At 42.9% G+C, this 15,214-nt stretch overlaps 1 protein-coding gene across 3 annotated transcripts; it reads right to left on the minus strand.

The window, feature by feature from the left end:
- On the minus strand, positions 1-12,329 carry acss2 (acyl-CoA synthetase short chain family member 2). Of its 3 annotated transcripts, none has more exons than XM_052056925.1 (19): positions 11,752-12,329; positions 11,013-11,208; positions 9,871-9,962; positions 9,672-9,775; positions 9,529-9,601; positions 8,586-8,661; positions 8,216-8,321; positions 7,812-7,856; positions 6,341-6,478; positions 5,472-5,642; positions 5,197-5,330; positions 4,978-5,110; positions 4,857-4,913; positions 4,131-4,211; positions 3,940-4,048; positions 3,777-3,845; positions 2,892-3,068; positions 2,406-2,480; positions 1-412 (listed from the first exon to the last, which is right to left on the minus strand). In XM_052056925.1, the coding sequence occupies exons 1-19, from the start codon at positions 11,876-11,878 to the stop codon at positions 285-287; spliced, it is 2,091 nt and encodes a 696-aa protein (XP_051912885.1). In that variant the 5' UTR covers positions 11,879-12,329; the 3' UTR covers positions 1-284. The 3 variants fall into 3 exon arrangements, with proteins under 3 accessions (XP_051912885.1, XP_051912884.1, XP_051912886.1); XM_052056924.1 differs by having other exon boundaries at positions 7,812-7,859; XM_052056926.1 differs by lacking the exon at positions 7,812-7,856.
- Between the last annotated feature and the right edge of the window lie 2,885 nt (positions 12,330-15,214).

A 15,214-nucleotide genomic window follows, 5' to 3' on the forward strand; every position in this document is an offset into this window, starting at 1 on the left:
TCTTTTTTATGTTTTAATCAAAAACATATTTGTTTAAAAACACAAGACAAAGAAAACAACCCCAAAAGAATACAAAGAGCAGACATGCCACAAAGCAAATTAAGGAAAAACATTTTAAGACATAAATTAAAGTAAGCTTAAATCATATTGGGTGTGTGTCAGAGTGAAAAAAAAAGGTATCTATTCAGCCTCACACAGTCACACCTTGTTCTTCAATTATTGTCCTTTGTTAGCAGAAGATCAGGTAATGAGTAAGTCAACGGATCTGGTATCCTGGCATGTTGTCACACGGGCGTGGAGCATCTGTTCTGGAAAAGCTGCTCTACCACCGAAGAGTCGGCCAGTGTGGAGATGTCGCCCAGGTCCCGCTCGCCGCCGGCGATCTTGCGCAGCACGCGGCGCATGATCTTGCCTGGAAAAGACGACACTTTAGGGATAAGAACTACGATACATAAATCAAGCATGGGCCAGTTAACCAGTTTCAAGATCCAGTTATCCAGTCCAATCTTTGGGAAATGTTCCATTCCTGCCGCTAAATTGAGGAAGGATTGGGTCATTTTCTTAAACTTTGATCAAGAATGGTAAAGGCACACCCGACTGAATTTCATTCTCAAAATCAATTCACTTTACTGTTGAGTATTTGAGTTATTGGCAGTGGTTATAATTGAAAAGGTCACTGATTCTTAGAAAAAAAATGTCACCAGTAAAACTTTTAATGCGAAAATATTATCACATTACTGCCAGTGGCCACCTTCTTGAAAGCATGCTAAAGAAGGTGCCGATAATACACCAAAGGTATTTGCAAACCTCCAAACAAAATTAGAAGAAATGGGAGGTTGGGGGGCGTTCGTAAATTCACTCTAACACTGGGGTGGGCAATTACTTTCCCGGGGGGGCCGAATGAGAAGCAGAAAATATTGTGGAGGGCTGAGCCAAAAGTTAGAAATAGAAAATAAAGACAATAGCGCAATGTCTTTGTATGCCAGTAATAATGTAACATTCTCCTCCACCATCACACTCAGCACCGGTTCTCCGCAAAGATGTGTACTGAGCCCCCTGTTGTTCACGCTCGACACATTTGACTGCTCTCCAACTCTTATTAGCTGTCCGGTTTGCGGAAAGTTTTTAACACGATAACAATCAAACCATTCTAGGAAATGTTCATTGACTCGAGCCACAAGCAATTCACTCTGAGCATGGAAATTGCCAGAATCGGACCGAGTAAGAATCGCTTCCTTTTTTTTCCAAAGTCTCGTAGATTTGAGTCTTTCCAACTCTAGGCGTCTCCTGAATGTTTCGTACTTTGTTACCAGCTTCGTTTAATCAGATACATATGACTTTCCCTTCCATGGTCATTACTCTCTCCCTCTTTCTTCGTCTTCCCCTCCCTCCCTGTGCTCTGCAACTTGAAGTAACTGCACCACCTGGTGTTGAAATACCTGTCCTTACAAGTCCAAACGCAATGAATGCAATCAAACCTTAATTGTGCACCAATCTTTGGCGGGCCTTATTAAAATGACCAATGGGCCGGATCCGGCCCGTGGGCCGTAGTTTGCCCACGCCTGCTCTAACAACTACAATCACTGAAAAACTGTGTTTGGAAAGGCAAAGTGTCCTCCGCTCCCATTAATTTCCAAGGGTAGCGTACGCCATAAAGTGATCAGCAGCTCATGCTTGAACAGTTTCCATGTGTACTGCCTGAGATACTGGGCTCCATCTCTCCTTGACTGGTGCACTCTGAATAACCAAACGGCACATTTAAACAAAGATCTGAGTTTCTGAACAATTGGAATGCAACAGTTGCATGCTCAAAGTGTATTTTCGAAAGCACCCATGATTAGGGAACAAGGATTTTGGGTGCGAGTTTGAACTCCACTGTACTTGGTCTTGGTTTTTGTAGAATAAATATCCCCCCAAAAATATGACTAAGGCTATGTTCACACCAACTCAATTCAATTTTTTTTCGCCCATATGCAAGATGTATCAATTTTTTCATGCAGTGTGAATAGTACAGTTCAGATTTTTTCAAATCCGACCTGGGCCTCTTTCGTCTGTTGGTATAAATTGTATATATATGCGATGTGTCTGCAGTATGAACGTTCATCTGTAACCCATCCAACCTATAAGTCATCAATAAGCCAAATATTGCTTGTGTGCGAGCGAAGGGAGCTAGTGCTCTGTAGACTACTGACAATCGTCCATGAATCGGCAAAGTTGTTTAGCATAACCAAGATGACTATATAACGGACTTGAATTTAATACCACTTGTGATGTCTCTTTTTTTGAAGATTTACTATACAATATCTACCGAACTGTCACTTGAAGTGAGAAACTCCCCTGTCGCCACACAGCATAACTACAGCTACAATTGAGAAATTTCCAGATTTTTGCACCCCAATCCATACCTGATCTGGTCTTGGGTAGCGCTGGAGCATCTTGAATGAAATCGGGTGTGGCAATGGCACCGATCTTTTCACGCACTGTTGACCAACAAGCAATTATTTCACAATAGTTTTCAGGGAAAGTTTTTCATTTTTTTTTTTTTAAATCAAAATGTTTTTGCAGTAAAAAATATTTCAGCACTCAGCAGTATTTAATATCATGATGCACACCATACTCATACTGACCAAAGCTTACAATAAATGCAAATACAGAAAAATAAGGATAAAACAGCACTTGTGTTTTTACACCCATCTTTTACGAATTGAACTCAAACTACTGAAATAAAAGAGTCACATTTCACAATGTCCTTTTATTGGGCCATCATTGAGTTCAATTCAAGAAAAATGAGAACAAATACATAAGAGCTGGCTTTGTGAAAAAAAGGTTGAGTCAAGTCATGAAAACAACACAGAAAGAGAATCCGGAGCATTTTACTGAAGAGAAACCACCTTGATTTTTGAGTTGGACCTCCAACGTGTGATTGAAGGCGACACCATCTCGTAACGTCACAAAGCAGTAGAGACTTTCTCCTTTGACGGGGTGATGCCGACCCACCACGGCGGCCTCGGCGACGGCCTCATGCTCCACCAATGCTGACTCCACCTCTGCCGTGCTCAGCAAATGACCTGTAAAGACGCATCAAGTCAGGTGAGGGCTACACAACATGGCCTTGAAAAAGAAATTCCCCTGAAAAAAGGGGCTTTGCATTAAATGAAAATAGAAAAAGTTTTGCCTGTCACCTCTCACTCAAATTTATTCTTGAAATTTTCAAATGTTATTCAACCTTTGTTTCTCTCGGAAAGACAGTGAAAACAAGATTCGGACTTGCTCTGCTGACATTTGGCAGCAATCAGCAAATGTTAAATAATATTATACATGACTAACAATTTTTTTTTGTCTTGGGAAAAAAAATACACCTATAAGCTTACAATAAAAAAATACTAAAATAAAAATCCAACATTACTATTGAATAAAGACACTTATTCTTGTTGCATTTCAATACTTCTATCCCCCTGACGAAATCTCTTCAACCCTGTGAATTAAAACTTAAAAAATACATTTATACAAAGACTTAATTTCTATAACTTATTCACCATTTGGGTAAAAATTTAACTTTTTGAACTATGAAGACTTATTTATTTACTTTTGTGTATTGATTTATTTCCCAATTAAAAACATGAAAACTTTATGCTTTTTCTAGAAAAAAAAATCTCTCTTAAAAAGGAAAACAAATTCTAGCCGGGTGAAATCAGGGGCGAACTAATCTTCCTTCTTCGATATTCCCCCATTTTTCAATGTGGATGTGGCCTGAGACACAGAGAGGTTGCTCTGACCTGAGACGTTAAGCATGTCGTCTATCCTCCCGGTGATCCAATAGTATCCGTCCTTGTCTCTACGGCAGCCTGCACATGGAAGAAAAACAAAAAGCATACAAAACATCCACATCATCAGCATAGCGATGGATTGCAACGCCGCCTCACTGCTGCATCCCCTCACCATCTCCAGTCACGTAGTATCCCGGGAACTTCTTGAAATAGGTGTTTTCAAACCTGCCGTGATTGCCGAACACCGTCCTCATCACGCCGGGCCATGGCTGCTTGAACACCTGTTTGGAGTGACAAGTCAGACATGACGCCCTTCCTTCTGCTGCCAAGCCGAGCAGAAATGCGAATGGTGGCGCTTCCTACCAGGTAACCTTCACTCGGGCCCTCCAACTCCTCACCCGACTCGTTCAAGATCGCTGGCACGACTCCGAAGAATGGAAATGTCTGAAAGAGACAAGTTTCTCGGTATCCACCACCAGGATGTGTGAAAAAAGTTTCAAGGACCCAAGTCCAACATTGATCAGGAAGGAAGTCAGCTATTTTGATATGAAGCAGCCATTTTAGCCATTCCCGGGTTGGAACTTTAGTTATCTGCATCTAGGAATTTCACATAGATGGGTCCAAATCAGAAGCAGGTATGAAGGAAGCTCAATTGAGATTTTTTTGGGGGGGGTTGGAGATGAGACCTGTTGGAAATGGACGAACCGTGAGCTATTTCGGCTGCTGGTACAGGATAGCTGATCCATGTATCCTCACTCGCACTGTGAGCACACATTTTAGGCGCTTATAAATGAAATGTGTTATTATTATTATTATTACTATTATAGTGTGTTGGTGTCTTACATTGTCATTGCTAAGGTGGTTCTATTAGGTTGCCGGCCACTCCGCAGATATATCGGCAGCATTGTTAGTTGCAAATATTTAAAGATGCATAGTTCCTAAGGGAACTATGCTGGAAATTGCTTTAGCTCTATGGATTACTCAAATGATGTCTGGCCAAGTTTCCTTCACTCTTGACCTTTAAGTGCTAAAGTGCAGCATATTTTCCAGGAGTGTGAAAGTGGACCTCCTCACTTTATAATGACTTACAGCAGAGCCTGGCTTCATGGGCGTGGCTGCCGGCAGAGGCGTCATCACGTGTCCTCCCTGGAAGACACAACGCACAGTAACAGAGATGTGTCTAGCAGGGGACGCCGCCGAGTGAACTCACTGTCTCTGTCTGCCAGAACGTATCGACGATGGGACATCTACCATCTCCGACCACCTTGAAGTACCACTGCCAGGCCTCAGGGTTGATGGGCTCTCCGACTGTGCCCAAAACTTTCAGAGAGTCTCGCTTGTATCTGTGCATACACAAACTCACAAATGTCAAAGTGAAGTGGCGCCAAGATGATGTGGGGTTTGACAGAAGGGACATTAAGTTTCTCACTTCTGCACTGGCTCGCTGCCGTACTTCATCAACAGCCTGATGGCGGTGGGCGCTGTGTAGAACTTGCTCACGTGATATTTGTCTATAATCGCCCACATGCGGCTCACATCCGGGTACGTGGGAAGACCCTCAAACTGAAACACACACACACTCATTCACATACAAAGTAAACGACTCATGTTCAGATCTTGTTAAAGCCAGCCACGACCATCATTGACCCTCACGCAGCTCCGCCCCCGAGGATAGCATGACTTCGGCCCCCGACGCTATCTCACCAGGACGCTGGTGGCGCCATTGGCCAGCGGCCCGTAAGTGATGTATGAGTGTCCGGTGATCCAGCCGATGTCAGCCGTGCACCAGTAAACGTCGTCAGGCCGGTAGTCAAAGACCAGCTTGAAGGTGGCGGCGGTGTAGAGCATGTAGCCGCTGACTGTGTGAAGGACACCCTGGGGAATAATACAATTCCATTTTTTTGGGGTTGTTTTATTTTGTTTTTTTATTACTACGGGTGCAGAATGAGCGACGACTGCGATACTCTATAAATTTGAAATAGAATTTACAACAATACATCACAATGTCTATGTCAGTGAAAAACACATTAAGGTGTCATTTCTGCCAGTAGGGGAAGCCATGACGTTCTCTCAAAAATGCCAACATTCTTTTCTTTCTTTTTTAACTGTCTTAAATTCTAGTGTTTTTTTTTCCTTTTCCTTTTAGTTTGTTTTAATTATTTGATTGGTAAATGTGGCACGGTGTACAACTGCTAATCACATCCGCCTCACAGTGCAGGAGTTCAATTCCGGCTTTGGCCTTCCTGTGTCGAATTTGCATGTTCTTCCCGTGCCTGTGTGGGTTTTCTCAGACAGTTGACCAATTATGGTTGTTTAATGAGTACTCAAACTTCTTGACCATGATTTGAAAAAGGAAATGACGAAAATGTGTTTCCTTTCTTACTTACTTTCTTTCTTTTTTTTTTTTTTTTTTAAGAATTTTTGGAGACGTCATGATACATCAAAGCTGATTTTCTTCCAACATTGATTTTTACTTGGTTGTTCGTCACCGGTAAATAGATTAGATCTGCGAGTTACTCCGCCATTCCCACCCTGCGTGTTTTCACCAATGAATTCCACGTGATTTACTCTACCTTGGGCTTGCCAGTGGAGCCGCTGGTGTAGAGGATAAAGAGAGGATCTTCAGACGCGCACCACACTGGTTCACACTCGTCTGACGAGTCAGCCATCAGAGCATGCCAACATTTGTCCACTTGCGGGTTCCACGGCACCTGGCGATGGATATGAGGATTCCAATGTTACTAACATTGAACAAGGAAACGCACAAGCTAATGTCTTATACCATTTGATTCTCACAACAAAAGTGAAAAGAGAAAGGTTAGTCAGACAAATAAGTCTCCAAACACACAGGAAACGACCCATCAGCATGAGCTAAGGAAAAACAAGTGATGTTTATTGGAGCAAAAAAGAAATAAAATCAACATCTATGTCTACCATACATGGGACGGTTCTTTGCTGTGACATGTTTACAACAGTCGTGAGACAATCAATAGTGACAGCAGCTTGTGGTTTAAGTCGAAACGTGCACTGTGATTGTTATCACACTTCAAGTGCTCGGCAGACAACAAAAGTATTAGTTATTTGAAATGGTGCAAGGAAATGCAAAATACGTTGCTCGCTATTATCTTCATGCTGATAAAAATAAATCTGGATGCATGAGGCGAGCAAGTGTGATGACGGACAGGAAAGAGATAAAGTGTTCAGTTTATTTAAAAAGCCAACAAACATCTGAGAACATGGACAACCGTTTCTTCTAATTCGGGAGGGCTAGTTGACGCCAATCAATGAGCAATTAATACATTTTCATACATCAATCACAATTACATTGTTTGGGGTCCACTTAATATATTTATTGTTTTAAAGAAAAGTGGTTTGTTATTACAATAGCAATGTGTAAAAGATAGTTCTGGTTAACTTACTGTTATCGGCATGAAAAAATATATATATTTTGAAAAATAAGTGGAAATTCGCCCATACCTAGCGGTAGACCCAATCTTTTTCGTTAGATTCAAGAAATAACCAAGCAGAGACATTGTCATCTTTTCAGATGTTTGCGCCTATCAGCCACACAAATGGGAGGTGGGGTAAAAACAATAATATTTGTACAAATATTTTTGCAATAAGTCTATGACATGTTGTTTTTGAGTTGTGTGTAATTAAAGCTGCAAGCTTAATGATGCCATTTTGTGTTCATCTGTCACCGCCAAATGACTTATAAGTCATATTGGGGACCTCTAAAAAACAGATACTTGCAACAACTGGTGGATTTTCAGGCAGGTTGTTATGGCCTCCAAAAAGCACCATAAAAACAGAAAACTTATTTTAAAAAGTCAATTTAACTTCACCATTGTAATTTCATCTCAGTGTCAATGCCAAGTGTGACACACAAAAGGCATACGTGAAAAGCGCAAGCTTGATTGTTTTTACCCGTCAGCAGTTTTTTTGGTTTTTGTTTTGATATGTTTTTTGTGTGAGTCAACCCTGATGGTGGAGGAGAAAAAACACAATGTGCGGCGTGGTTTTGGCTGAAAGGACGACGAGTACCTGTGGAACAGGACGAGTTTTTCTTACTCTGCCTGTTTCTGTCTCCTGCTGGAGGGAGGAGAAACACCAAGCAAGGATGATCATGAAGGGGATGGGTTATTTTCAAAAGGAAAGTGAAAACAACAATATCACGAGATGGAACGTGTCTAATAAAAAAGTCCAAAGGCCATCAGTTTTGTAAAAGTTAAAACAATTACTGTGAAATGTAAAAATTAGAGAGGAAAGGATAAATGTGAAAGGATAGCGACTCTGCTTTGTTTTACTTGTGCAGTAGGTGACCCAGGAGAAATACCTCAAATTTAAAAAATGATATATTTGGTTTGGATATCGGACCAGTCGAAAATGTTTCACATTTGGGATTTGGTGGTTTATCAAAGGAATGAGTGCGTGAAAAAGAAGCTCACCTGGAGGTCAGGACAAGGGCGTTTGGCTGGAGGAGAGGTAAGGGAAGGGTCTTGATCTTCTTTGGATAAATGTTTCAATACGATGCACCTCTCAAGTGAGAATCCTCTGGACGCATAAAAAAAAAAGAAGAAGAATTGACACTACAACATCTTAACCGTTATTCTTATTTGTTATAGGATAAATGTGAAGCGGCAAGCATTATCATGAATAACAGCCGTTTCTTTCCTATGAAACGCATGCATGGCAAAAAAATAAAAACTAAAAAAGGTTTTTTGTTATCAGTACCTCAACTTTGTCGTTTTTAAGGTAAAAAAAAGACAAAACAATAACAAATATTGAAATAAATGTGCATGCGTGCGTGAAGAATACTTGTCTGTGCATTTCTGCAGAGCTTCATCCGCTAAGAGCTTCAAATTGATCAGCTTGTCCCCACGGTAGAAGCCATCTAAAGAAGGGTGCCAATCAAAATTATTTTAAACAAGAGGGGGGGGGGGGGGGGGTAAGAATCACACCCAATAATAACGAGCCTCTTTCAAGAATTCCAACTAAGAATACTAACTAAATAAGCCTCTTTAAGTGACATCTTACATTAGTCTACTGCAGGGGTGTCAAACTCATTTTTGTCGCAGGTCAGATTTGAATTATTTTCCCTTGGAGGGCCGTTATGACTGAAACCATATAAAGAAATCAAGAATAGCGGTTTATTCACCTATTGTTAAATGGAATGGAATACAACTTTATTGTCACATGTGCTGTACGTATGTGTAACTTACAGGACAGATGGAATTTCTTCCCACTAAACATAAGTTACAGTAATGACGAGTTGGGTAACAAGAAAAGGTTAAATTTGTGTTTGTGTGTGTGCAGTCTGCAATTGCAGCTTGCGATCAGAGCTGTTGCGATGTTTGTTTCATCTGCAATTCATCTGCAAAGAATGGGAATATGGAGCGCCAGGAGAAGCATTTTAAAATGGTACGCGTGAGCTACGATGGTGGTCTTGCACTTAACATCTTGAAAAAATACCCCTACGTCAGTTCTTTACTAAGGTAGGCAGTGATTTCCTTTTCACAAACTCTTGTATCTACGGTACTTTCTTTTTCTGTTTCGTTCATGTTCTGGGCCATTATGACCGTTGCTCATCATGGTATGCGTGTGCGCGTGTGTGTGTGTCTATGTGTGCACATGCAGGAACAGCTCGATCTCGGGAGGTTGGTTGCTTGAAAAGTAGATTTTCGGTCAAGAAGAGTTGGGCACCCCTGATTTACACTATTCCATTTTATGTTGGCGCTGACAAAAAGGCATGTGAAGTCACCTGCAGTGATGAGCAGCGAACACTGCGAGTCCACAATCCGGTCACACAGCGACTCAGCAGAGAAACCTGCAAACTATCAGAGGGCATTTCAACATCATTTCCCATCCGCACGCTCACACCCGCGCTTCCCGCTCCCGATATACCACGATGGAGTGAATGGCTCCGATGCGAGCGCAGGCCAACATGGCCACCACCAACTCCACCACCATGGGCATGTAAATGGCTATTCGGTCCCCTTTCTTCACACCTGCCGCACACATATATACACAATGTACAATTAAACGAACATCACATTCAGTCGCAACAGATGGGCTCGTGATTAAGTGGAAGCGCCAAAAGTACCCTGTGACTTTAGGACGTTAGCAAAGCGACAGACACTGTTCAGCAGCTCTCTGTATGTCACCGTCAGCTCATCACCGGGCTCGTTGCCTTCCCTGCAAAAACACGCACGAACGAAAATAATAATTAGCTTCAAGACAAAGATGTGGCAATTTCATTCCGATTTGAATTCGCAAACAAGTTCAGAGGAATTACTTTGATCTAATGCACATTTTACTTTTAAGTTGGTTTAGTTGAGGGGTAGTAAGGTAGATGAGTGGTTGGCACATCAGTCTCAGATCTAAGATTAGAAACTCTGCTTGCCAGACAGCGTGCCTCCACAATTCATGGGGTGGCCGCTTCCATCCCCGCCACAGCTGGGGAAAGAGGCTGGAGGGCAAGAGGGGTAAATCAGGTGCACCTTCCAGTGCCTCTATCAAAATGCTCATTTCAACTATGTGACACAGGGAAAAGGTAAGCTTGTCAGATAGCAAAAATCATGCCAAAAAAAGTTGAGGTTCTTTGAAAAGGAGAACATGGAAAGTAATGAAAATGTTGGTGGTCAAACAAATTATTAATTATTTTAATTATTAATAATAATAATAATAATAGTTCTTCAGCTGTTGTGTTTTTTAAGTGCTCTGGAAATAAAGATTGAGTCAAGTGGTTTTAATTTCATAAACTACAGAAAGATGTACAAGATGACTTTATCCTGAACACCCCACAAGAATTGGGCATACAATTACATGTAATACTATTTTTTTAATATTGTCTTGGATGTTCATCTATACATTTTGATCAGGAGTACTTTTTCCAAGGCGGAGTCACCAAGTATCCACTCCAATAACGTAGTTGCAGTCGTCATTGTAACAAAAACAATAATCAGCAATTACACGAGACACAAATGCCCCCCTAACTCCAAACACAGCGATTTGTAGAAGTAGTGTGTGACAACTTATTGTATGTTAAGTGGTCTGTGCTTCTTCGTACCTTGTGGATTTTGACACAAGAATGTCAGTGTGCTTTTATTAGTACACTTGGGAATCCTTAAATCCCTAAAGTGCATGTTTCCGCTACTACACTTTAACAAACAACTTTTCAATACCTAACGATCAATCTTATGCAGAACAAGGTTTTAATTGCTGGGTTGTCAGGATCATACTGACCAGTAGAAGGCCACTTTGTCACCCAACATCCTGTCGTATACGTTGCGGTCGAGGACGTTGTAGCAGATGTTGGTGGATGCTCCCTCCATGCATTTGATGAAAATCTCACCTTTGGTCACGTCAAAGTTGTGGTCCAAGAATCGACCCGTATGTTTGGCCTTCCAGAAGAAGTCCTTGGCCATGTCGCCCCAGAACTCTGTGGGCCCATGAGACAATTATGCATGCCAAGGAGCTAGTAGGTGGAGTTAATTGTGTTTTAAAAGAATGTGGGAGGGACCATAATAAGTATTATTGGGCACTACTCAATTGTTTATTTGTGTCTTTTTAAATTAATGAACACAACATGCATGTCCTTTGTAATGCAGGGGACGCTGGAGTAACCACGGAAGCAAAGTGAGAACAGAAACTCCACACAGGAAGGGCAGAGCACAGATTCAAACCCTGCATCTGAGGTGTGAGACAGACGTGCTAATCACTATTTCTGCCCTTTAAGATTTTTCATATCATGTTCTTTTTAAATGTTCATTTTCAGTGTTATCCAATGACTTTGTGCATCAGATAAATCATTTTACGTGTTTTTTCTTGCAAGTGCCCCTTGCACTAATTAGTACTTTAATGTTTCATGAATTATCAGTGATTGCAGTGGTAGTGCAGAAATTGCTTCAACGCTTAATTAATCAATTACACACAATCGATTGAATGTTGACGAGCGACTAGTTGGCGGACGCGTCACACTTACTGTCAGGGTCCTCGATGGATTGCATGTACATTTCCTTATACTTCTCAAAGGTGGGGACGTGAGCCCCCCTGCGTATCTCCTCACCCCCGTGAAAGACGTCGTCCTCGGGCGCCTTGTCGGGAATCATATTCAGATGATGTGTTGGATGCTAACAAAAACCACAGAATGAATCACTGCGAGTGCGAGCAGGCGCTAGTTTAGCTACACTCAAGACTTCACTGGTTTGTTTGTTTTTACCCCGGGGTTATGTTAGCAAAAAAGAGTGTCCCTTGCTGGTTTTGCGTCGCTTCGGTGTGATGATGCTTGGAATAAAAAGAGAGAGAGAGACGAGGTGGTCTGCAGAAATGTTACGTGGAGGACGCAGGCGTCGCTAAGCTAACGAGCTAAAATAGCAGAGACGATGGGCGACGATGACGACAAGTTTTCCGCCTTTTTATCATTTGAGTTGTTTCACTTTGTTTTTAAAAGTTACATCGAAATTTCAAATGGGCCTCTGGCTCTTCGGGGGCTAAGTAGATGAGTGGTAATCGAGTCCTTGAGTAAGCCTTGGTGGTGGCAAAGTCTATTTTCCCCCTTATTTGACAAGCACAATGAGAGGCACTGACCTCCGTTTACAACGGCCAGTAACCAATCAGAAGCGTGGTGCGTTCGCAGAACCACCGACTTTGCAAAACTCTCAGTGGTCCAATAAAAGTAACAATGTTCGCTACTCCCGTCCAGCAGCCAATCAAGACACGCGGGGCGTGGCTATCGAGATAAAAGATTTTATGGCGCTCCTACGCTATCATTTCCTGACAATGTGTAGATTATTAATAGAAGCGAATGCAACCATCCCAGGTAGTAAAATCACCTAGTTAAAATGCGTGTTCAAATGCTAGTTTCTCCAGATATAATGTACTGTAATGGATGCACGCAGTCGCTGATGCAATCTGTTCGATTTTTAATAAACAAAAAGAGGCAATTATGACATTCACAGGATCTGCTGCTAGCCACAACTCACGCACATGCGCTCCACACTCACTGCCTGAGCCGACCCCCCCCCCCCAACCTGGCTCGTCCCCTCTCTATGACGTCACCCCTACTCAACTAACCCAGCCCTCAAATACACAAATAACAAGAAACGGATACAGTATTACAGAACAATGGGTAATTCATGTCCACCCAACGTGTGGCAGCTATTGTTTTCAACTACCTTGTGCACACGGTTTGCCCACGTTACCTTTTAAAATCGCAAAATATGACCATATTAAAAAACAAAAGACTTATCGTGGAAAGTAGGAATACTGGAGGGTGTGTTTCAACTACAAGGGTGTCACATTAATGGCTTTGTCAAATTACAAGCTCTGGTGTCGTTCACAACAGTCTCGCCGTCACACAACCAGATAAATGCCGTTCTTTGTCTGGACCGGGCGAGATTCACGCTGCCCAGATCCTGACGAGTCGTTGCGTGCTGCTGTCAAGATTCAGTCCATCGTCGGAGGTTCGGGACAAGCAGCTGTCAAAGACTTTGACTCAAAGTCATGTCAATGGAGGAATGATGTGCATGTGCGTTGATTATATGTTAAGAAAAGACAAAAACGGTACAGACCCGTTCCTGGAAGGAGGGGACTACATGAGGTTACGATGCGTCATGTAAGTTGAGGGGTTCGTTGTTTGTACTGGATAGCTCTACTTTACGAACGGCAAAGGAGAGATGGAATCCAAATGCACTTTCATTAAAAGGGAACAAAAGACGTCGGCACCGCAGCACGTTCGAGAACACAACTTTCGTAACTAAATCACTTTCTGCCTCTCTTCAACAGCCAATCAGAACATATCGACATAAAAATATGTCAAAGCAATTATTAAACAACAGAATATAAATTAGGTATTCTTGAATGAAATAAAATAACAATGAATAATATAACATAAGCTTACACGCCAAGACAACTCAAAATCGGCTACGAGACACTACGTCTGTCTCCGACATGTCTGTCGGCTCAAAACCGGGCTACATTCGTGTAGTCTGCCGTTGCAATAAGGGAGGATCCGCTGGGTCTTGGATGGTGCAGAGGAGTTCACCCAACTGATCGACGCGCTTTGTCGTAGGATGCTACGGAGCCCCTAAGGGGACATGGAAGGAAAAAAAACTTTGCGATATCTCGCAATCTTTCTCTTTTCATGCGCGTTGATCTACTTCCGGGTCAGCTTGGCGAATGTCAAAGTTGACTGTCGTGCGCGGCTAATTTGAGAGACGACGCGACTTCGGAGGAGGAGAGAATCATGGAGGAGGACTTGGAACACTTCTTGCGATCAAGAAATGTCACTCAGGTGGACGTTACGCGCATGAAAAGCGACAAGGTGGGCATACAGCCATACACTAACGTAATAAGCGTAACAAGAGCAAAATGGATACTGGCTCCGACACGCTTACTTTCCCTACTGTTAGTTTTCTGTTTTGTAAATACGCTACTGTAGTGCAAACCGTTTGATTCTTTTGAGAAGTAAGAAAAGCATTACATAAATTCTATTATTATTAATCGTAGTAGTAATTGGTCATGCAGACCTCCAAATACAGTGAGAAACTAACTTGGCGGGGAAAGTGAAGCGAGCATTTCTATCTACTCACCTGTACTGTTGATGTTCTTCAATAATGACTTTATGTAACACAATTTAAAAATACATCACAGTTAGTAAATGTGCTGCTGCTTCCTGATGTATTATTATTATATTATGTAATATTGAATACAAATAATGATGACCCCCTCCGTGAGTCGTCACCTTACCGTGGTGGAGGGGTTTGTGTGTCCCAATGATCCTAGGAGCTAAGTTGTCTGGGGCTTTATGCCCCTGGCAGGGTCACCCATGGCAAACAGGTTCTAGGTGAGGGGCCAGACAAAGCACGGCTCAAAGACCCCTGATGAAGATTACAATAAATGGATCTAAGTTTCCCTTGCCCGGACGCGGGTCACCGGGGCCCCCCTCTGGAGCCAGGCCTGGAGGTGGGGCTCGTTGGCAAGCGCCTGGTGGCCGGGCCTACACCCATGGGGCCCGGCCGGGCACAGCCCGAAGAGGCAACGTGGGTCCCCCTTCCCACGGGCTCACCACCCATGAGAGGGGCCAAAGGGGTCGGGTGCAATGTGAGCTGGGCGGCAGCCAAAGGCGGGGACCATGGCGGTCCGATCCTCGGCTGCAGAAGCTAGCTCTTGGGACATGGAATGTCACCTCTCTGGCAGGGAAGGAGCCCGAGCTGGTGTGTGAGGCAGAGAATTTCCGACTGGATATAGTCGGACTTGCCTCCACACACAGCCTGGGTTCTGGTACCAGTTCTCTCGAGAGGGGTTGGACTCTCTTCCACTCTGGAGTTGCTCACGGTGAGAGGCGCAGAGCAGGTGTGGGCATACTCATTAACCCCCGGCTCAGTGCCTGTACATTGGGGTTCACACCGGTAGACGAGAGGGTTGCCTCCCTCCGCCTTCGGGTG

Source organism: Hippocampus zosterae, chromosome 2, assembly GCF_025434085.1.
Source record: "Hippocampus zosterae strain Florida chromosome 2, ASM2543408v3, whole genome shotgun sequence".
NCBI lineage: Eukaryota > Metazoa > Chordata > Actinopteri > Syngnathiformes > Syngnathidae > Hippocampus > Hippocampus zosterae.

What these genes read in the sequence shown, in the direction of transcription:
- acss2 (XM_052056924.1), bottom strand. Translation starts at nt 11,878, where the DNA reads ATGATTCCCGACAAGGCGCCCGAGGACGACGTCTTTCACGGGGGTGAG. An exon ending in CCATGAAGCCAGGCTCTGCT is followed by an intron (nt 4,212 to 4,856) that starts GTAAGTCATTAT and finishes TGTCTCTTTCAG; the next exon opens with ACATTTCCATTCTTCGGAGT. An exon ending in CGACATGCTTAACGTCTCAG is followed by an intron (nt 3,069 to 3,776) that starts GTCAGAGCAACC and finishes GCGTCTTTACAG; the next exon opens with GTCATTTGCTGAGCACGGCA.